Source organism: Oncorhynchus keta, chromosome 29, assembly GCF_023373465.1.
Source record: "Oncorhynchus keta strain PuntledgeMale-10-30-2019 chromosome 29, Oket_V2, whole genome shotgun sequence".
In the NCBI taxonomy this organism is placed as follows: Eukaryota; Metazoa; Chordata; class Actinopteri; order Salmoniformes; family Salmonidae; genus Oncorhynchus; species Oncorhynchus keta.
In genome coordinates, this window is record NC_068449.1 from 36754401 (window position 1) to 36777782 (window position 23382).

The window sequence follows — 23382 nt, forward strand, 5'->3', positions numbered from 1 at the left end:
TTACAGTGCAATATAGCAGTGCAATAATAGCCACATTTACAGTGCAATAATAGCCACATTTACAGTGCAATAATAGCCACATTTACAGTGCAATATAGCAGTGCAATAATAGCCACATTTACAGTGCAATAATAGCCAAATTTACAGTGCGATATAGCAGTGCAATAATAGCCACATTTACAGTGCAATAATAGCCACACTTCCTGTATTTCAAGGCCAAGAGGAGTTGAATTCCCACCTCGATCCTGTACTTGCTGAGGACTGGTCTGATGCCCAGAGGGACAGGTAGGATGGGACCACGGTCCATGTCTGTGGGACCGTCGATGGGCGGCAGGTCAGCTTTACCATGAGGACCAATCTGAAGCATGAACAGATATAATATAATATATGCCATTTAGAAGTGGCTTTTATCCAAAGCGACTTACAGACATGCATGCATACATTTTAAGTCTGGGTGGCCCCGGGAATTGAACCCACAATCCTGGCATTGCAATTGCCATACTCTACCAACTGAGCCATACAGGAGACTGCAGACATCAACATTACTGGTTCATTTGGGTGTAATCAAAGCATGTATAATTACATGTCTGGCAGACATTTGGTTTTGTTTGACTGTTACTAAAGGCCCAATGCACAAGATTGTCCTGTGTTTTATATACATTTCCACACTATGAAGGCAACTTGAAAGTCAACATTCAACTTCTACCAACCAATTTCCCTCTACTCTTAGACAAATAGAAAGTTGATCTATTGCCAGGCTCACCTGCAGCAGTTCGAAGGCCGCCAGCATTTCTCCAGCGGCGCAGTTCCCCCTATAGATCTGGTAGTACTCTAGTTGTGGAGGGAAACGTGGAGGTCCGTAGTGTTCATCCGCCATTTTGGTTATAGGCTTGGCGAAGGTCCTGCCCATGAACTCTGCTTTGCCCTGGAGTCACATCATAACAGGGAGACATGGGATACAATCCAAATATAACCCTGACCCTTCTGTGGTAAATCAAGGTCCACACTACATCCACAAATATTAAGGTTTCAATATTTGAAAGAATGGTCTCTTTGGTATACTGTACAATCTAGAATCCAAGGAAATTGGCCGGTGTTTACATTTCAAGCATTTTAAGAGGAAAATGTGACATTTAAAAAACAATACCATAAGAAATACAATAAAGGGGTTTTCATGGCACGTCATTCATCAATATGTTAAGTACGGCATCAGCTTTACCTAACACAGAAGCTTGGCTTGACAATGCACATGCTTCAAAGCTCAAGAAAACACAACAGAACAATGAAGAACAACTAGCCTGGTTCCAGATCTGTTTGTAATGCTTTGACAACTCGACCATAGGAGTTATCTATACGCACAAACAGATCTGGGACCAGGCTAGAAAACAATGGCAAGACACCCAAACATAACCACTGTACCACATAAGCAACAAGCTTTCATTGAAGGAATGCAAGAGGGATACGGCTGATGTCCAGTGAATTTGTCGTTTCAGCTAAATCCTCTTGCATGCCTTGGGCCAAGGCTCTCCAACACTGTTCCTGGAGAGCTACAGTCCTGTAGGTTTTTGCTCCAACCTTAATCTAGCACACCTGATTGTAATAATTAGCTGGTTGATAAACAGAATCCATGTGGCTGAATCAGGCTGGTTACAACTGGGACTGGAGTAAATAAATTTCAGGAGGGTAGCTCTCCAGGAACAGGGTTGGAGAGCCCTGCCTTGGAGCATAAACGCTACTTCAAGCTGTCAATCAGAATTCAGTTCACACTCTACTTATCCCGAGTAAAGTTCATCCAAAACAATGGTGTTTATGTTCAGGAATGAATTATATGATCATCAGTTGAGTCAACATATACATTCTTTCAAAAATAATTCATAACAATTCCGTCCAATCTGATACATATATAATGGGCCATGTTCTTTTACAATGACGCTAACAAAGTACATGCTACAGTATCTCTTTCAAACGCAGAGCCTAATTCATTTTTGTATGACATTTATGTTACTTAGACGACTTGAGCAGCAAGGAAAGAGTGGTCTGGAAATCTAAACGACTGTATGCGTTGTCAGATGATCAATTGAAATTCAGATAGAATCTGTTATGATAGATCTGTTCTGACATGAGTTCTAACCAGGCATCATGCTTACCACCGTGTCCTGGTCATAGATTTCTATGACGATGATAGGCGGGTCGTCCCTCAGTTCTCCGACTTCTCCGAACAGTTCTACGTTGTCATACACCATCAGCTGGTCCCAGGTGGGGCACAGTGTCTCATTCAGCACCTGGGCAGAGAGTGACATTCATTCATTGATTCATTAAATTCACTCACCATCTTGTTACTCTCATTCACCATTCTGCACCGTGTAATTCTTATACGGACTCTTTAATTACTGGACCAAACTTCACCACGGTTCAAAGACGATAGTTATATTTGTGGATTCACTCTATTTTGTAATGAACGAACGAACAAACAATCAAATCTAGGTTGTCCTACCTCTGTGACCTGGCTGTGTGTGGAGAAGAAGACCCTGGCGAAGGGGTCTGAGAGGCCGCTGCTGTCTGCTGCAAACAGGCTGCGAGCCTGGTACATATGGACCCTCAGCTGGAAGATCTGCTTCACTGTGGAGGGGGAAGATTCACAAGCATTTATCAATGAGATACTCTAGTTTCCCTTATTCATAGTGACACAATATGTGCACAAAATTTGAATTTTAAGAAAATGCATTTAGATTCAGAGTCAAAGTTCCCTGACGGTCTGAGGGCAGCCTGGTGGTCCCTAAGACATAAGACCACTAGGGGTAAGACCAAGGGATTTGTCTACTCAAATCATTCTATTTCTATGGAGATGTGTACACGTGCACGGGACGTTATCATCTCCCTTACTCATATAGCACTTTATCCATAAATCCCTTATGCGTGGTGATATATACGCGACTCATCGGACACCATCGATTCGATCTCCCTTACTCGTGTATGTGAGGCTGATGGGGGGAGCAGACTGCGAGCCAGGTCCTTTGAGCATCTTGTTCTCTTCGAAGCCGTTGGGCAGCCCAGACAGGAAGTCCTTCCTCTGACGGTTCAGACCCAGCCACAGGTAGATCTCTGTCTTAGCCTGCACTGTCCAGCCAGCTGCCCCAAAGCCCTTCTTACCAGGTAGCTGGGGTGATAAGGCAAATACACGAATGGAAAATCAGATGGACACACCAGTAGTGATTCAGATCTAGCGAAAAAGGGGGACGGCTGTAAATAATACAATCTTTTGGAGTTCAAGCCAAACAAATAAGCACACATTGGAAGAGGAAGCATGCATAGGTTTGGTTATGGATGTAGAGTAACTATGCACAGACCTTGAAGAAGATGGTTTTGACTTTGCCACAGTCCTTCCCGGTCTCCTCGTCCACCCCGGAGTACAGGATGTCTTTGGAGGGGACACGGGCGTAGGCAATACGCTTGTTGTTACTCATCATCCAGATGTAGACGTCCGGGATGCTGTGCTGCGGCTGCCATTACACATAGAGGAATCAAACAACCAATCAATCAAATAAATATATCTCGGGAAAGCGTGTAGCTCAAACATATATATATATACGTATACGATAGAAGGAAAGAAAGATGAACAAAGACTTCTGGAATGGTATCGATAGTTTTAGACGCATTAACAAATGATGTACGTATGGTATATGTACCCCTTGCTGACTTACCTCATCAGCTAGAAACCTGAGCTTCTGGAGGAAGTTCTGAACCAGCTTGATCTTATCTCTCACTGTGTTCTTCTTCACCTGCGTCCTGATGGTCTTAGCCTGCTGACCTATGCTCTCCTAAAAGCACACACAATGAGACGATCATCATTTTTAGCACACAAACACAATATGAATCAATATGATAGAATAGTAGCGTGGCTCTTGCAAAGCCAGGGTTGTGGGTTTGATTCCCACGGGGGACCAGTAAGAACAAATATGAAAACATACGTACGTACTCGCTACTGTAAGTCACTCGGGATAAGATCGTCAGTAAAATGTAGTAGGAGGGCCATACAAAGTCTTACAATGCATTATAACCACATCATAATGTGTTATACCTGTAGGCTTTGAGTAAAGTGTTACCCACAAAGATAATATGCAGTATATAATTCTATATGTAATTCGGTGGTGTTACCAACATAATAAATACAAATATCACAATCATCTTTGGCTCATGTGTGCCGTACCAGTTCCCTCATGCAGGACTTGAGTCTCTCCTTGTCCAGCTTGGTCCTCCCAGTCTGATTCTGGTCTTTGTTAGCCAGAGTCAGAAATTGACTGAAGAAATAATTAAATGTTAGCCAAATTCTGCATCCCAAAAAGCACCCTATTCCCTAAATAGTGCACCAATTTTGACCAGAGACCTGTGGACTCTGGTCAAAGTAGTACACTACATAGGGAATAGGGTGCCATAATTGTGTAAGTAAGTAGAGAGCAAATATGGCTTGGCTAGGCTCAGTAGTGTGGAAAGGGTAAGTAGATACCTGCATCCGTTGCCGAGATCCTCCAGGACCCCTCTCAGTCTGCGTTCCGGATAGGCCTTCTCTGTCTTAATGACCTCCTGAACATCGTTCAGACCCTCCTCCTGTTGACACAGTGTTATAGACATGTTAGAACATTAGGATGCTTTAATAATGTTGTTGAAAGTGAAAATAACAGGGCTGGGAATTGCCAGGGACCTCACGATACAATATTATGACGAGGTTTAGGTGCTGATACGATATGTAACTGTATCGACTCCCCCCATCACTAGAAAATAATCCTGTAATGATGTTGTTTTTACACATTTTGATGGGTATTAAGGTAGTTGACTGACTCACCAGTTTATCTGCGATGTTGTCCATGATGTTGGCATTGTACAGTCTTCTTCTCTGGTCTTGCCACCAGCTCTTGATATAAATACACGGCTTCCTCTCAAAGTAAGGCAGGTGGAAATAGTTTCTGAAAGTTTGAGATGCATAAAGAGAGACACTGAAACCTGCACTAGTGAGATCTACGATCGGGTTGCAGTGAACAACAATCCCAGCGGGAAAACTGGCTGAAATGATTGATATAAGAACTAGTCCACAAGCAGAACTAACGTGATTTCAACCAGCTTTCCCCGCTGTCCTGTACTACTCTGCTTATGTGTGTGTTGGGATCTGACCTGTCGGTGATGATCGGTTTCATGGGCGGGGTGGAGGACACGGAGACCAGGTCATTATCATCTCCCTCCTCTTCATCACTGGAGCCTTGGATCAGCTCTGACTCCTCTTCATCTCCGTCTCCCCCACTCCTCTTCCCGCTACCCGACTTGGGTTTGGTCACGCCGTCAATTTCGCTCCCATAGTTGCCTCGTTAAAAGACGCAAGTTTAAAATATGAGTATGAACATGACAACATACAGATCATCAAGGATTGGTTACCCAGACCCAGATTAAGCCTAGTCCTTGATTTAACAAAATGATTAATGGAGAATCGTCATTGAGGGACTGTTTCCCAGACACTGATTAAGCCTAGTCCTAGACTAACACAGGACTAGGCTTAATCTGTATCCAAGAAACCTGCCCTATATGTGCTACCTGCTGCCTTAGTATTATGGTGTAACGTGAAGTCAGTTTTATTGATATAATAGGGCTGAATTCTAACCTGAGTTCTATGTGGGTCTACTTTGCATAGATCGTGCACTGATGTCAAGGGGAGATGAGTGAGTATTGAAGCTACCAACCTATCGTAACCTCGAAGCTGATTGGTTTGTCCCCGATCTTCCTGTCAATCATGGTGGCCTCCAGGAACACCCCGAAGAGGAAGAACTCCTCTACTTTCCCTGTGGCGCTCTAGATGAAGAGACACAAAGATTACAAAGATTGTACATACATTATAACAGGAATAATTCTCCCACCTTCCCAGTGGAATTCTGGATGGATAGGGAGTAGAGACATAAATAATTCATTTGGAAAACATTATCAGGAAGAACACCTCCCCTTTCACAGTGGTGTTCTGGATGGATGGAGAGACAAAGATTAAAAGGATACTTTGGGATTTTGGCAATGATGCCCTTCATCTACTTCCCCAGATGAACTCATGGATACCATTTTTATGGGTTTAGCGGAAGTTTCGCAAGCCAATGCTTACTAGCGTTAGCGCAATGACTGTTAGTCTATGGGTATCTAGTAGCATGCGAGCATTGTCATTCTGTCATTGTGGTAACGCTAGTTAGCATTGGCTCGCGACATTGCCTAGCTTCCTTCATACTGGACACAGAGCGATAAAAATTGTATCCACGAGTACATCTGACTCGGTGCACGTAGATTGCCAAAATCCCGAAGTATCCCTTTAATATGGACACCTTCATATGTGATAATTAAGCAATAATGCATGAGGGGGTGTAGTAAATGGCCAATTTACCATGTTCTTGATCACCACAAACCCCAGAGGTGCCTTATTGCTATTATAAACTGGTTACCAACGTAATTAGAGCAGTAAAAAGTAAATGTTTTGTCATACCCGTGGTTTACAGTCTGATATACCACGGCTTTCAGCCAATCAGCATTAACGGGAGATGTATGCCTTGATAATGCTGTGATGTGAACTATATGGTGTCTGATATATGAAAATATAGTGTATAAAAGAGTATGGTGAGTATTTTAATGATGAGTATGAAAACATAGAGCATGCAGAGCTCTAGTTCAGGACTCTGGCAAAGACCAGAGACGCTTACATAGACTCTCTCTCGCTCGACCGGCTCTATTGTGTGACTTACATTGTCTGAACACATACAAATACCTCTATTAATGGAAACAGTCAGTTAATAATGTAGCATCAGTGATCGGCTAAATAAAGATGATCAATAATTTAGTCTGATTGCACTGTGATGACCTGTTTGTTGTGAGCTGTGAGTCCCAGGAGGGTTTATCTGCTTGAGCAGTCACCCATGAGAGGGAGGGAGAGAGAGAGACACACACACAGAGAGACACAAAGAGAGAGAGCCACAGAGAGAGAGAAAGAGGTAGAGACAGTGTGTGTGTGTGTATGTGTGTACGAGCAAGCGTGTGTGAATATTTACATACATGCATGTGTGTGAGACCCACCTCTGAGATGTTAGGCACCCCCTCCACCTGCACCTCGGTGGAGCTCATGATATCCGGGGAGGAGGTGTCCAGGATCTCCACACCCAGGCTGACCAGCAGGCGGGCTCTGAAGGACACCCCCTCCCCCAGACCCTCGTTCAGGTCCTGGTGCTCGTCCATGATGGTGTAGCTACGAGTGGAGCCATACATGTTCACCCAAGCCGGACCCAGGGTGGGAAGGAAGCCTGGCAGAGTATGGGTGTAAAGAGCATGGCAATTTGGCAAGTGCTTTTGGAGATTGGAGCGGTAACACAGTCCACTCCGGACCACACACTGGCAAACTGCAAAACGCCTCTCTTGTCGGTTACAATTTGTCAGACTATTTCATGAGGTAACACTTCCACAATTTGCTCCAGCTGAGACTTGGCACCTATTTCACTTTCCTTTACTCCATACAAACACCAAATAGAACAAATGAAAGACACAAGAAAGAAACACAACGCACAGTATCTTCTGAATGAAGGGAAACATTTCTACACTGAAGAACCTTTGTCTCCATCATTGGCGATCTTTCTCAGGTCAATGAAGTGTGTTCCGAGGGCCACGTCGTTCACTTTGTCCGAGTCTCGGATCTGGACCTTCATGCGTTTGCAGAGCGGTGGAAACATCTCAGTGAAGACGATCTGCTCGTTCCAGATTGGCTCGTAGCTGCTCTTCTGGATAGACGTTTTCCCCTGGGATCACAAAGCAGTCCACTTAAACAATACAATAATACAAGTTGTGCCCATTGCATATCAACATAACATAGCATATGATGAGAGAAAGTTTGTGAACCATTGAGGATTTTCTGTATTTCTGCATAAATATGACCTAAAATGTGATTAGATCTTCATCTAAGTCCGAATAATAGATCAAGTGAATATGATTAAACAAATAACAAAAACAATTGTACTTTTTCCATTTATTTATTGTGCAAGTTGGTCCAACATTCGATTTCTTTGTCGGAAAAAGTATGTGAACCTCTAGATCAGGTATTCCCAAACTGGGGTACGGGGGTACGGGCAGTGCCGTCGGGGGCACGCCAAATAAAAATGTGATTCACATTTTTTAAAATCTATATATAATAATAAAACATTTTTTCACATTTTCAAACAGTCCATTTATATTTTCCAACGGGGCTATACATTTGGGTGAGTTTTTTTTCTGCGTAGTAGCCTACTGAGTAGCCTTGCTTCACTGCCAAAAATAAAATTAAACCATCTAGTGTTCAGCAAAATAACAACAGAATGTCAAATACAGGTAGCTTAGTCAAATAATTAACATCCAATCACATTAACCGCTACTCTCTCACGGGAATCCTTCACTCTTGTGCAAATATTTACAAGCGAAACATGACAATTTCAAAAATAAGCCACAGGAGTTTTTTGAGCAAGAATAAACGCCTTTTGAGTAGTAAGACATGTATAAAAGCAACAGGTACCATTAATAAGAAGGGGCTAGAAGCATCTTATATGGTGACCTACTGAGTGGCTAGGACAGGCAAGCCCCATACTATTGTGGAGGACATCATTCTTCCTGCTGCCGTGGATATGGCTGGGATAATGTTGGGGGGAAAGGCCAAAAAAACTATACAGATAATATCTTCATCAAACAACACTGTTTCACGATGCATCAGTGACATGGCAGGAGATGTTTTGAAACAATTACAGCTTCGCATACAAGCCAGTGAATTATATGCGTTACAGCTGAATGAGTCAACAGACAGGGCGGGCCTGGCACAGCTCCTGGTATATGTCCGTTACGTTTATGGGGAGTCGATTAATAAGGAAGACATCCTCTTCTGCAAACCACTGGAAACCAGGACAACATGAGAGGATATTTTAAGTACTCGACAGCTTTGTGACATCAAATGGACTTTGGTGGTCAAGGTGTGTTGGTATCTGTACTGACGGCGCAAAAGCCAACGCAGGGAGACATAGTGGAGTGGTAACGTGCGTGCAAGCAGTTGCTCCCAACGCTACTTGGGTACACTGCAGCATCCACAGAGAGGCTCTTGCTGCCAAGGGAACGCCTGACAGCTTGAAAGACGTTTTGGACACTACAGTGAAAATGGTCAACATTGTTAAAGCAAGGCCCCTGAACTCTCGTGTATTTTCTGCATTATGCAATGATATGGGCACCGACCATGTAACGCTTTTACAACATACAGAAGTGCGAGGGTTTTATCAAGGGGCAGAGTACTGACACGTTGGTTTAAATTGAGAGACAAGCTTACAGTTTTTATTACTGACCATCATTTTCACTTGTCTGACCGCTTGCCTGATGACAAGTTTCTCACACGACTGGCCTGTCTGGGTGATGTTTTTTCTCCACTGAATGATCTGAATCTAGAATGACAGGGACTCTCCGCAACTATATTCAATGTGGGGGACAAAATTGAAGCTATGATAAAGAAGTTGGAGCTCTTCTCTGCCTGCATTAACAAGGACAACACACAGGTTTTTCCATCATTGTAGGATTTTTTTGTGTGCAAATGAACTCAAGCTTACGGACAATGTCAAATGTGATATAGCGAAGCACCTGAGTGAGTTGGGTGAGCAATTATGCAGGTACTTTCCGAAATGGACGACACAAACAACTGGATTCATTATCCCTTTCATTCCCTGGCTCCAGTCCACTTACCGATGTCTGAACAAGAGAGCCTATTCAAAATTGCAACAAGCGGTTCTGTGAGAATGTAATTTCATCAGAAGCCACTGCCAGTTTTCGAGCAAAGCGCACTGTTAAGCCACAAATGCCATTTGCAACCACGTACCTATGTGAGAGTGGATTCTCCGCCCTCACTAGCATGAAAACTAAATACAGGCGTGTGTGGAAAATGATGTAAGACTGATACTCTCTCCAATACAACCCAACATTGCAGAGTTAGGCGCATCCTTTCAAGCACACCCTTCTCATTAACCTGTGGTGAGTAATTCACAATTTTTGATGAACAAATAAGGTTTTGTATGTAAGATGGCGAAATAAAGAGCAAAATGATTGATTATTATTATTTTATTATTTGTGCCCAATAAGAGCTCTTCGTCACTTCCCACGAGCCAGGTTGTGACAAAAGCTCACACTCATTCTTATGTTTAATTAATGTATTGTATAGTGTGTGTGTGGCAATCTTACGATGATGGCAATAAAACAACATTTGCGAGTGCGCTGACCTGGTGGTACGCAGCTGGAGGTTGAATGTTTGAAGGGGTACAGGACTATAAAAAGTTTGGGAACCTCTGCTCTAGATTAATCAGCTCAATTAAGTGCAGTAAAGCAGTCAAACATTGAGTATTTGGTCCCATTTTCCTTGCTACAGTGAATGCATCAAGCTTGTTTTGGAAGACCTTTTGCCCAATAGTAACTGAATGGTGAATGATGACTGGGAGGGGGGGTTATGATCTTTTTGCTTCTGTAACCTTGCACTCATCCTATTCATGATTATCCATGAATCATAATCATGGTAGCACCCACATGAATGTAGAAATGTTCAGATACATATTATATTCTTAATAACAATACAAGTGTCTCCAAAATGGTAGACATTATTCACCATTCAGCTCTTTTAGGCAAAACATAACCCGAATAAACTGCAAATGCATCCAATGAGCTTCTAGAGTCACAAGGTTGATGTAGTCATTGTGTGCAAGGAATATGGGACCAAATACGACACTTTTGACTACTTTAAATCACTTAATTGAGCTGATTAATCTAGAGGTTCGCATACTTTTTCCAACAAAGAAGTTGAATGTTGGACCAATTTGCTCAATGAAAAAATGTAAAAGTGTTATTTGTTTAATCATGTTCACTTGATCTATTATTAGATGAAGATCTATCATATTTTAGGCCAAATGTATGTAGAAATACAGAAAATCCCGAAGGGCTAGCGTCCCACCTGGCCAACATCCAGTGAAATTGCAGAGCGCTAAATTCAAAAACAGAAATACTCATTATAAAAAGGCATAAAACATACAAGTGTTACACATCGGTTTAAAGATTAACTTCTTGTTAATCCAACCACGGTGTCAGATTTCAAAAAGGCTTTATGGCGAAAGCATACCATGCGATTATCTGAGAACAACGCCCAGCAGACAAATCCTTACAAACAGTTACCAGCCAAGTAGAGGAGTTATACAAGATAAAATGAATCACTTACCTTTGATGATCTTCATATGGTTGCACTTAGAAGACTCCCATTTACTCAATAAATGTATGTTTTGTTCGATAAAGTTCGATAAACCTCCGTTTTGTTCACGTGTTCTGTTCAGTAATACACAGGCTCAAAGCAGTCACAACAGGCAGACGAAAAATCCAAATCGTATCCATAAAGTTCGTAGAACCATTTCAAACAATGTTTATAATTAATCCTCAGGTTGTTTTTAGTCATAATAATCAATAATATTTCAACCGGACAATAACGTTGTCAATATAAAAGGTAAACAAGAAAGGCGCGCTCTCTGTCCACTCATTCAGACTACTCTTACTCCCTCATTTTTCAGAATACAAGCCTGAAACAATTTCTAAATTGTTGATATCTACTGGAAGCCATAGGAAGTGCAATTTGAGTCCTAAGTCAATTGATACTGTAATGGCATTCAATAGAATACTACAAACATTAAAAAATCCCACTTCCTGGATGGATCTTTCTCAGGTTTTTGCCTGCCAAATCTGTTCTGTTATTACTCACATACATTATTTTAACAGTTTTGGAAACTTTAGAGTGTTTTCTATCCAAATCTATTATATGCATATCCTAGCTTCTGGGCCTGAGTAGCAGGCAGTTTACTTCATCTGGAAGTGAAAATAGTGCCCCCTACCCTAGTGTTAACATAGCATAGAATAACATAATGTAACATAGCTTAACATAATGTAACATAACATAACACAGCAAGCAACAGAACAGTGCTATTACTTACCCTCTGGCCAGCGAAGAGTATTTGTACATAAGGGTCCACAAGGTCCTTGTTCTCCCCAATGAAAGCCTTCTTGACATTAGCCATAATGCTGGTGTTCATCTTGGGAAGGCCCTCAGCTCTGTAGATCTTCACATAGTAGCGAGCCCACTGACGCTCTGCGGGAACCCCCTCAGGTAACAGGAGGTTACTGAAACCACAGAATTAAAGACAAACACTTGTTACACATTGCATTGTATCTCTATGACTAAAAAAGCAAGAGAAAGTAATCAAGAATTGTGAGATGGGAGAGCTTTCACAGGAACTCTAGAGCTTGGCCTATTGCTGCTTTTATTGCTACAGCATTACGACTACAGTTTTACTACTACAGTATTATTACTACATTATTACTACTACAGTTTTACTACTGAAGTATTATTACTACAGTATCACTGGTCAATTATTACTACTACAGTATTATCACTGCATGGTATTACTACTACAGATGAATTATCACTACTACAGTATTATTACTACATTATTACTATTATTACTACAGTATCACTGGTAATTATTACTACTACAGTATTACCACTTATTACACAGTATTACTACTGCTACTACAGTATTATTATTACTACAGTATTACTGGTAAATTATTACTACTACAGTAGTATCACTGCATTATTACTGATCAATTATCACTACTACAGTATTATTACTACATTATTACTACCACAGTATTACTACTGCTGTATTATTACTCCAGTATTACTGATACATTATTACTACTACAGTATTATTATTACTACAGTATTACTGCTAAATTATTACTACTACAGTTTTATTACTGATAAGTTATTACTACTACAGTATTATTACCACATTATTACTATACTATTATTACTGCACTATTATTAATAAATTACTACTACAGTATTACTACTACATTATTACTACTACACTAATATCCCCAATAATATGTTGGTTGTTTACCCTTCTACGTCATCTTCATCGGTTTCGGTGGCCTTGTGTGGAGTCTTGATGTTGTCTCCTTTCCCCACGACGGCGATGTCACATTTAATGTAACCTTTGCACCCGGCAGTGATGTCATCAGGGTCAGAGAGAAGGGCCCATTTGTGGAAAAACTGGTGTTCTATTAGACAAAAATAATACAAATAAGTGACATTCATATGTGAGGTATACTGATCAGTACCAGAGTCATAGTGTAGTATAGACAGAGTATAGACATAGGTCACTAGTAGCTACTATGTTTCCAACTATTTCTCCCTGACCTGGATGCGAGTAGACGGTGCCTACATCCAGTTTGAAAGAGCCAACCAGAGTCCCACTACGCAGGAGGTTCTTGGAGTGGATTACCTGAGGGATGGATGAGCAAAGTGAAGATTGCAATGTGCATCATTAATATGTGACCTGAGTTGAATATTATGAATGACTGTGTAAATGATGGACACAGTGATCAAATCAAATCAAATTGTATTTGTCAAATGCGCCGAATACAACAGGTGTAGCAGCCCTTACAGTGAAATGCTTACTTACAAGCCCTTAACCAACAATGCTTTAAGAAGTTAATAAGAAAAACGTGTTATGTAAAAAAAAGATAGAAAATAAAAGTAACAAATAATTAAACAGCAGCAGTAAAATAACAATAGCAATAGCGAGGCTATATACAGGGGGTACCAGTACAGAGTGAATGTGCGGTGGCACTGGTTAGTCGAGGTAATTGAAGAAATATCTACATGTAGGTAGAGTTAAAGTGACCATGCATAGATAATAAACAGAGAGTAGCAGCAGCGTAAAAGAGGGGTCTGGGTAGTCTTATGGCTTGGGGATAGAGGTTGTTAAGAAGCCTCTTGGACCTAGAGAGAGAACAGTCTATGACTAGGGTGGCTGGAGTCTTTGACAATTTTTAGGGCCTTCCTCTGACACCGCCTGCTATAGAGGTCCTGGATGGCGGGAGGCTTGGCCCCAGTGATGTACTGGGCCGTACGCACTACCCTCCATAGTGCTTTGTGGTCGGAGGCTGAGCAGTAGCCATACCAGGCAGTGATGAAACCAGTCAGGATGCTCTCGATGGTGTACCCATGCAAAACAAATTCAGTCTCCTGAGGGGGAATAGGCTTTGTCGTGCCCTCTTCACGACTGTCTTAGTGTGTTTGGACCATGATAGTTTGTTAGTAATGTGGACACCAAGGAACTTAAAGATCTCAACCTGTTCCACTACAGCCCCGTCGATGAGAATGGGGGCGTGCTCAGTCCTCCTTTTCCTATAGTCCACAATCATCTCGTTTGTCTTGATCACGTTGAGGGAGAGGTTGTTGTCCTGGCATCACACTGCCAGGTCTCTGACCTCCTCTCTATAGGCTGGCTCATCGTTGTCGGTGATCAGGCCTACCACTATTGTGTCTTCGTCAAACGTGATGATGGTGTTCTAGTCATGCTTGGCCATGCAGTCATGAGTGAACAGGGAGTATAGGAGGGGACTGAGCACGCACTCCTGAGGGGCCCCCGTGTTGAGGATCAGCATGTTAGATGTGTTGTTCCCTACCCTTACCACCTGGGGGCAGCCCGTCAGGAAGTCCATGTTCTAGTTGCAGAGGGAGGTGTTTAGTCCCAGGGTCCTTAGCTTAGTGATGAGCTTTGAGAGCACTATGGTGTTGAATGCTGAGCTGTAGTCAATGAATAGCATTCTCACATAGGTGTTCCTTTTGTCCAGGTGGGAAAGGGCAATGTTGAGTGCAATAGAGATTGCATCAACTGTGGATCTGTTGGGGCGGTATGCAAATTTGAGTGGGTCTAGGGTTTCTGGAATAATGATGTTGATGTGAGCCAAGACCAGCCTTTCAAAGCACTTCATGGCTACAGACGTAAGACCTACGGGTCGGTAGTCACTTAGGTAGGTTACCTTAGTGTTCTTAGGCACAGGGACTATGGTGGTCTATTTGAAACATGTTGTTATTATAGACTCAGTAAGAGATAGGTTGAAAATGTCAGCGAAGACACTTGCCAGTTGGTCAGTGCATGCTCTGGGTACACGTCCTGGTAATCCGTCTGGCCCTGCGGGCTTGTGAATGTTGACCTGTTTAAAGGTCTTACTTACACAGTCATCCAGAACAGCTGATGCTCTCATGCATGCTTCAGTGTTACTTGCTTCGAAGCGAGCATAGAAGTAATTTAGCTTGTCTGGTAGGCTTGTGTCATTGGGCAGCTCGCGACTGTGCTTCCCTTTGTACTCTGTAATATTGGAGTTTGCAAGCCCTGCCACATCCGACGAGCGTTGGAGTCGGTGTAGTACTATTCAATTTTAGTCCTGTATTGACACTTTTCCTGTTTGATGGTTCGTCGGAGGGCATAGCGGGATTTCTTATAAGCTTCCAGGTTAGAGTCTCACTCCTTGAAAGCGGCAGCTCTACCCTTTAGCTCAGTGCAGATGTTGCCTGTAATTCATGGCTTCTGGTTGGGGTATGTACGTACAGTCACTTTGTTGACGACATCATCGATGCACTTATTGATGAAGCCAGTGACTGATGTGGTGTACTCCTCAATACATTGGAAGAATCCCGGAAGGTATTCCAGTGTGTGCTAACAAAACAGTCCTGTAGCTTAGCATCTGCTTCATCTGACCACTTTCTTACTCAAATCAAATCAAATCATTGCTCATTGCTCTCCGTTCATTTAGATAGGGAGGGTAATTATTTCAGAACTGTTTGTTTGTATTGTGGTAAAGCTACTCACCGACAGCTTCAGGATCTTGTCAAACATAACATCAGGTGGGACGTGGAAGTCAAAGACAAAATACTAAAAGAGAAATGTGACATAAATGTATCAGTGTCATGAAGTTTTCTTTTAAAATGTGTAACTGTATTGAAATTATACATGAAGCTTTATTGATGACAATACATGTCATTACAACGCTTTAGACCTTGTTATCATCATCATCATTCTCCTCATCAACCTCCTCCTCCTTATCATCAAACTCATCATTCCAGGGCAGATTGGTTACCTCATTGTAGTATGGGCAGTTTGTCGACTCCTTCATCTGAGTGTACTTCTTATCGTCTCCAATCTCCACACAGACCACTGGATCCATGTTCAGCCCTACTAGCTGCCTGGCCTCTATGACGGTAACACTAACCTGGTAAAATAGGGTTATCATGTATAAATAAACACTCTTTATTTTAGCCATTTTTTTAGATGCTAATTATTCCTTGATTCATTGAACATATATTTAAATTTACTTGGAAATCCATTGGTCTCCCGGCACTAGGTTCCATCTTAATGTCTGGTTTTGATCTAATGTTATAGACATGTTAGAAACATGTTTCAGTGTGATTAAATCAATGCAGACTTACATTTCAGAATTCTGTAAACTACAAGATACTACATTGTAAACAATGTAATTGAATCATTAGTCTTCAATCCAAAACTCAGAGTTTGCTTCTATGTTATCTAACTCTATAGAATTGTATTTTATTTGTAAAATGAATGGCAAACCACAAGCAACATAGAACTGTGCTCTGTGCTTACCTCTTGTTGGAGACATTAGTGGTGACGGCTGTGACTGAGGCCAGGGAGATGGTGTCGGGGTCAGGACCCCCTCCCCCTCCCATGAAGTCCAGGTCCTCTGTCTCCAAGATGGCTGCCTCATCGCCTGGACAATCACAGTCAAGGAGGCCACACCTGTCAGAACAGCCTGACAGGATGACGATAGCTAAGCTTGACAACCACCCTTTTAGGTTGTTTCTGTCACTTTTTGTATTGTTTTTATTTTTGTTTGAATTTAAGTTTAATGTTACTATTTACAATTTATCATAGGATGTTAAACATTTTCATCTATACTTTTCCCTTTTTTTCTTTTTTTACAAGAAACAATTGGGGTGGGTGGTGGTGGTGTGTGTGTGTGTGTGTGTGTGTGTGTGTGTGTGTGTGTGTGTGTACATGTGTACATGTGTGTGTGTATGTGTGTCTGTGTGTGTGCGTATGTGTGTATGCGTGCATGAATGTGTGTGTGTACGTGTGTGTATATTTGTGTGTGTGTGTGTGTCTGTGCATATGTGTGTGCATATGTGTGTGTATATGTGTGTGTGTATGTGTTTGTGTATGCGTGTGTATATGTGTGTGTGTGTGTGTGTGTCTGTGTCTGTGTCTGTGTGTGTGTGTCTGTGTCTGTGTCTGTGTGTGTGTGTGTGTGTGTGTGTGTGTGTGTGTGTGTGTGTGTGTGTGTGTGTGTGTGTGTGTGTGTGTGTGTGTGTGTGTGTGTGTGTATGTATGCCTGTATGCCTGTATGCCTGTATGTGTGTGTGTGTGTGTGTGTGTGTGTGTGTGTGTGTGTGTGTGTGTGTGTGTGTGTGTGTGTGTGTGTGTGTGTGTGTGTGTGTGTGTGTGTGTGTGTGTGTGTGTGTGTGTATATGTGTGTGTATATGTGTGTATATGTGTGTTTTTATGTGTATGTGTGTATGTGTGTGTGCGTATGTGTGTGTCTGTGTGTGTATATATGTGTGTGTGTGTGTATGTGTGTGTCTGTGTGTGTGTGTGTGTATATATGTGTGTATGTGTGTGTGTTGTAGTATACTGTACCTCTTCCTCCTTTTCCGTGGTCTGACTTATGGCCACGTGATTTCTTCATGATTCAAAAGAGTCCTTTTCTAGCTCTGTGAACTAAATAGAATTCAGGTAATTTTGTGGGAGGTCCTTGATTGTGACATAGACCACGTTTTTTAAAATTAATAAATCAACACATACTGCACTGTGGATTTGATTGATTTGAGCTTTTAGGATCCCTATATAGTGCAGTACTTTTGACCAGGACCCAAGTGCCATATGTAGGGAATTTCAGGCACACATCAGTCTCCTCTTATGGCACAGTATAACAGTCAGTGGATGCATCACAAATGGCAACCAATTTCCTATATAGTGCACTACTTTTGACCAGAGCCCTAAACCAGTGTATTTCTTAAGGCGGGTAGCCTAGTTTCCACTCTACCACCACACCCTCTTCTGGCTCTGATGAGGAGTTTAAATAAATTGTCGTCGCCCCCCTCACCTCTCACCCAGCTACACACACACATAATGAAAAAGTGAAAACATGTTTTTAGAAATGTTTTCAAATGTATTGAAAATTAAATACAGAAATAGCTGATTTACATAAGTATTCACACCCCATGTGTCAATCAATAACATGTTAGAAACACCTTTGGCAGCAATGAAAGCTGTGGGTCTTTCTGGGTAGGTCTCTAAGAGTTTTGCACACCTGGATCAAGTCTTGTCATAGATTTTCCGATTTAAGTAAAAACTGTAACTAGGCCACTCAGGAACATTCAATGCCGTCTTGGTAAGCAACTCAAGTGTATATTTGGCCTTGTGTTTTAGGCTATTGCTGAAAGGTGAATTTGTCTCCCAGTGTCTGATGGAAGGTGGACTGAACCAGGTTTTCTTCTGGGACTTTGCCTATGCTTAGCTCTATTCTGTTCCTTTTTATATGGCAGGGTAGCCTGGAGCGGCAGGGTAGCCTGATGGTTAGAGTGTTGGACTAGTAACCGGAAGGTTGTAAGTTCAGTTCCCCGAGCTGACGAGGTACAAATCTGTCGTTCTTGTCACGCCTTGGTCTTAGTATTTTGTGTTTTCTTTATTTATTTGGTCTGGCCAGGGTGTGACGTGGGTTATTGTGGTGTGTTTTTTGTCTTGGGGTTTTGTGGGGTGTCTAATTAGTCTATGGCTGCCTGAGGCGGTTCTCAATCAGAGTCAGGTGATCATCGTTGTCTCTGATTGGGAGCCATATTTAGGCAGCCATATTCTGTGAGTGTTTCGTGGGTGATTGTTCCTGTCTCTGTGTTTGTGTTCACAAGATAGGCTGTATAGGTTTTCGCGTTTCGTTTGTTGTTTTGTATATTTAAGTTATTTCATGTATCGTTCAGTTTTCATTAAAGAACATGAGTAACCACCATGCCGCATTTTGGTCCGACTCTCTTTCAACAGACGAACACCGTTACAGTTCTGCCCCTGAACAGGCAGTTAACCCACTGTTCCTAGGCCATCATGAAAATAAGAATTTGTTCTTGCCTAGTTAAATAAAGGTAAAATAAAAAATACATGCAAAAAAAGTCCTTGCCAATGACAAGCATACCCATAACATAATGCAGCCACCCATATGCGTTGCCACATTTTTTGCAGATTTACTTTAGTGCCTTATTACAAACAGGATGCATGTTTTGAAATATTTGTATTCTGTACATGCTTCTTTCTTTTCACTCTGTCGTTTAGGTTAGTATTGTGGAGTATCTACAATGTTGTTGATCCATACACCGTTTTCTCCTATTACAGCCTTTAAAACCTGTAACTGTTTTAACAGGGGTGTAAAGTACTTAAGTAAAAATACTTTAGAATAATAATTTCATAAATGGATATTGAATATTCAATGTCTGCTTGTTTTGTGTATAGGCCAGTTTAACATTCAGACTGTAACACAACAGAATGTGGAAAAAGTCAGGAGGCATGAATACTTTCTGAAGGCACTGTACATCAATAAACCAGGGATACATTTCCTATGCTTTGTGGGAAATAAAACTCACAATAATTATTATTGTACATCAAACACCTTTAAAGGCATGTATTGTAATGTAAGATTTGAATGGTAAATGATGAATCCAACAGATCTCTTCGCAATGGGCTTTTCTCTCTGGTGTATACTGTAGCTGGCTTTTCTCTGGTAAAATATATTTGTTATAATATCGAAGTAGCTTTCGGGATCTATAATAGCAAACTTAACGAACTGCAAGTGACCTAAAAAAAAGTATTACAAAAGAAACACGTACAGTAGGATTTGGGTGGAATTATTTCATGATTGATTTCATGACAGATCTCTATTCAGTTTGCGTTGACCTGTTTTCAGGTGATCTACATCAATTGACATATTTTGTTTCAGGGATTCTGTATTGCATGGTCTCAGTAGGGCTATGGTCAATTGCTTTATTCAGAACAGGGATGGTCAAGGTTATGAACCTTGTGTATGCTGCAGCAGTTTTTCTCTTGTTATGTCACTCGCTGACAGTCACTCAGTTAGCCCATGTCAGTTAAAACATTTTAGATTGGTAAATTAGTTTAGCAAGCCAACTAACTTGTAGCAATCATGGTCAAGTTACTGAACAGGGGGCCCCCAGTGATATATCTTTTTTAGACACTCTCACTCAGATATCACATTAAAAACGGCAAACATTTATCTTCACCCCATGGCTCGTTGTGATGTTTCGTGATTATAATTTTGCGGGGGGATTATGTGTGTATTGCTAGGTATTACTGCACTGTTGGAGCGAGAAACACAAGCGTTTCACTGCACCTGCAATAACATCTGCAAATCTGTGTCCGCAAGCAATAAACTTTGATTTAATTCAGCAAAATGAGTAGAATGACATGAAATTTGTTCTAAAGTTGCTAAACTATGTTCTCTACGCCCCATGTCAAAATGTGTAGAATTAACGCATACTTGTTTCAAAACGGCTAAACTATGTTCTCTACGCCCCATGTCAAAATGTGTAGAATTGCAGCATACTTGTTTAAAAGTTGCTAAACTATATTCTCTGCGCCCCATGTCAAAATGTGTAGAAATTGCAGGAAATTAACGCAAAATTTTTTTTTCCTCTCCTCTGTCAAGAGGGGGCCTGCAAACATAAGTGGGGGGTAAGCTGATGCTTTAAATTAAGCTGTGACTATGTTATACACATCAGCATTGCTATCCATGAATTCTATGGGAAAATGTATATAATGATGTTCATACATACCATACAAGAAAAGGGCACCCTCTCCCGTTCTTCAAACCAACTCCCAACGGTTCCTGGTGAAAGAAACAAACCAAACTCTCAGGGCAACAAAATAGTTATCCTATATAGCCATTATAAACATTTACACTGCAGAAACAGAAATGTCACAAAAGTGAAGTTGAGCTAAAAAGAACATGGTTTGTCCAGGGCAGGAGTTGGGCTGGAGTGATGCGATATGTCAATGAATACTGTATGAATGTTGAACCCGAGACAGACAGGTAACTACAACTAAAATAGGTTGGTGGGAGAGAGAGACGTCATCGCAAACGGAGTGTGCCAAGCCAGACAAGCCAACAAGACTTGTTCTACCAAGTTACTGCAACTTTTTTAGAAGACATCAAAGTTCAGATATGCAAACACATACAGCACATTCGAGGAATCCAATGTGTCTAGTAATGTAAGAAATGATGGTAATGCCATGTGTCTGACATTGGGAAAAGGAACTAAAAGTAGCTTTGGGAATTGTGACTAAATGTGGGTTGGCCCGAAAAGGTATGAACAGAATTAGGCTTAACCTGGGCAAAAGACTCAATTTGCATAACAATAATCCAGATTCTTTGTAGGCAAACAAAGACATGCACTAATATGTGTGAGGCCATGTGTGTGCGTGTGTACGGGACAACAGGAGGCTAATCAATACATTTCAATAGATTTTCGTTCTAACAAACAAAAAGTCAGAGTTTCTCAATGTTGCAGGAAGAAGAAGGCTCTTCCTTAAATCATTCATGGGGTGCTGCTCCGGTGGGGAGCCCAGCTCAGTGTACATTTCTTGGTAGGCATCTTGTGTTATTGCGTTTATCTGGGTTTAAACATTGCTTTTAACTTTCAAGGTTTCTGACTACATGTTTCAAGTGATCTATCACACATTTCTAAGGAGGAATGTGGTGGGAAAACTACCTACATCGAACATGATCTTTTTTTCATGTTTTTTTTTTTCACCTTTATTTAACCAGGTAGGCACGTTGAGAACAAGTTCTCATTTACAACTGCGACCCGGCCAAGATAAAGCAAAGCAGTTCGACACAAACAACGACACAGTTACACATGGAGTAAAACAAACATACAGTCAATAATACAGTATAAACAAGTCTATATACGATGTGAGCAAATGAGGTGAGATAAGGGAGGTAAAGGCAAAAAAAGGCCATGGTGGCAAAGTACAGTGCCTTGCGAAAGTATTCGCCCCCCTTGAACTTTGCGACCTTTTGCCACATTTCAGGCTTCAAACATAAAGATATAAAACTGTATTTTTTTTGTGAAGAATCAACAACAAGTGGGACACAATCATGAAGTGGAACGACATTTATTGGATATTTCAAACTTTTTTAACAAATCAAAAACTGAAAAATTGGGTGTGCAAAATTATTCAGCCCCTTTACTTTCAGTGCATCAAACTCTCTGCAGAAGTTCAGTGAGGATCTCTGAATGATCCAATGTTGACCTAAATGACTAATGATGATAAATACAATCCACCTGTGTGTAATCAAGTCTCCGTATAAATGCACCTGCACTGTGATAGTCTCAGAGGTCCGTTAAAAGCGCAGAGAGCATCATGAAGAACAAGGAACACACCAGGCAGTAATCTTTGAGCTGCTCTGACAGTTGGTGCTTAAAGCTAGTGAGGGAGATAAGTGTTTCCAGTTTCAGAGATTTTTGTAGTTTGTTCCAATCATTGGCAGCAGAGAACTGGAAGGAGAGGCGGCCAAAGAAAGAATTGGTTTTGGGGGTGACTAGAGAGATATACATGCTGGAGCGTGTGCTACAGGTGGGAGATGCTATGGTGACCAGCGAGCTGAAATAAGGGGGGACTTTACCTAGCAGGGTCTTGTAGATGACATGGAGCCAGTGGGTTTGGCGACGAGTATGAAGCAAGGGCCAGCCAACGAGAGCGTACAGGTCGCAATGGTGGGTAGCATATGGGGCTTTGGTGACAAAATGGATTGCACTGTGATAGACTGCATCCAATTTGTTGAGTAGGGTATTGGAGCCTATTTTGTAAATGACATCGCCGAAGTCGAGGATTGGTAGGATGGTCAGTTTTACAAGGGTATGTTTGGCAGCATGAGTGAAGGATGCGTTGTTGCGAAAAAGGAAGCCGATTCTAGATTTAACTTTGGATTGGAGATGTTTGATATGGGTCTGGAAGGAGAGTTTACAGTCTAACCAGACACCTAAGTATTTGTAGTTGTCCACGTATTCTAAGTCAGAGCTGTCCAGAGTTGTGATGTTGGACAGGCGGGCAGGTGCAGGTAGCGATCAGTTGAAGAGCATGCATTTAGTTTTACTTGTATTTAAGAGCAATTGGAGGCCACGGAAGGAGAGTTGTATGGCATTGAAGCTTGCCTGGAGGGTTGCTAACACAGTGTCCAAAGAAGGGCCAGAAGTATACAGAATGGTGTCGTCTGCGTAGAGGTGGATCAGAGACTCACCAGCAGCAAGAGCGACATCATTGATGTATACAGAGAAGAGAGTCAGTCCAAGAATTGAACCCTGTGGCACCCCCATAGAGACTGCCAGAGGTCCGGACAGCAGACCCTCCGATTTGACAC

The 23382-nt window shown here is 41.6% G+C and overlaps 1 protein-coding gene across 1 annotated transcript in view; it reads right to left on the reverse strand.

The window, feature by feature from the left end:
* LOC118361833 (otoferlin-like) overlaps positions 1–20847 on the reverse strand; it is a 38173-nt gene extending 17326 nt beyond the window's left edge. Inside the window, exons 1-23 of the mRNA XM_052486511.1 lie at positions 20795–20847; positions 17598–17678; positions 16548–16671; positions 16259–16313; positions 16024–16155; positions 15756–15818; positions 13295–13379; positions 12996–13155; positions 12024–12210; positions 7616–7802; positions 7090–7313; positions 5727–5835; positions 5167–5353; positions 4841–4961; positions 4505–4605; positions 4208–4298; positions 3702–3818; positions 3348–3500; positions 2968–3157; positions 2495–2619; positions 2148–2282; positions 764–925; positions 239–358 (exon numbers count right to left, since the gene is read on the reverse strand). Of these exons, the coding sequence (XP_052342471.1) occupies positions 239–358; positions 764–925; positions 2148–2282; positions 2495–2619; positions 2968–3157; positions 3348–3500; positions 3702–3818; positions 4208–4298; positions 4505–4605; positions 4841–4961; positions 5167–5353; positions 5727–5835; positions 7090–7313; positions 7616–7802; positions 12024–12210; positions 12996–13155; positions 13295–13379; positions 15756–15818; positions 16024–16155; positions 16259–16313; positions 16548–16671; positions 17598–17646 (2877 nt within the window). The 5' untranslated portion in view covers positions 17647–17678; positions 20795–20847. The remainder of the gene's footprint in view (positions 1–238; positions 359–763; positions 926–2147; positions 2283–2494; positions 2620–2967; positions 3158–3347; positions 3501–3701; positions 3819–4207; positions 4299–4504; positions 4606–4840; positions 4962–5166; positions 5354–5726; positions 5836–7089; positions 7314–7615; positions 7803–12023; positions 12211–12995; positions 13156–13294; positions 13380–15755; positions 15819–16023; positions 16156–16258; positions 16314–16547; positions 16672–17597; positions 17679–20794) is intronic.
* Between the last annotated feature and the right edge of the window lie 2535 nt (positions 20848–23382).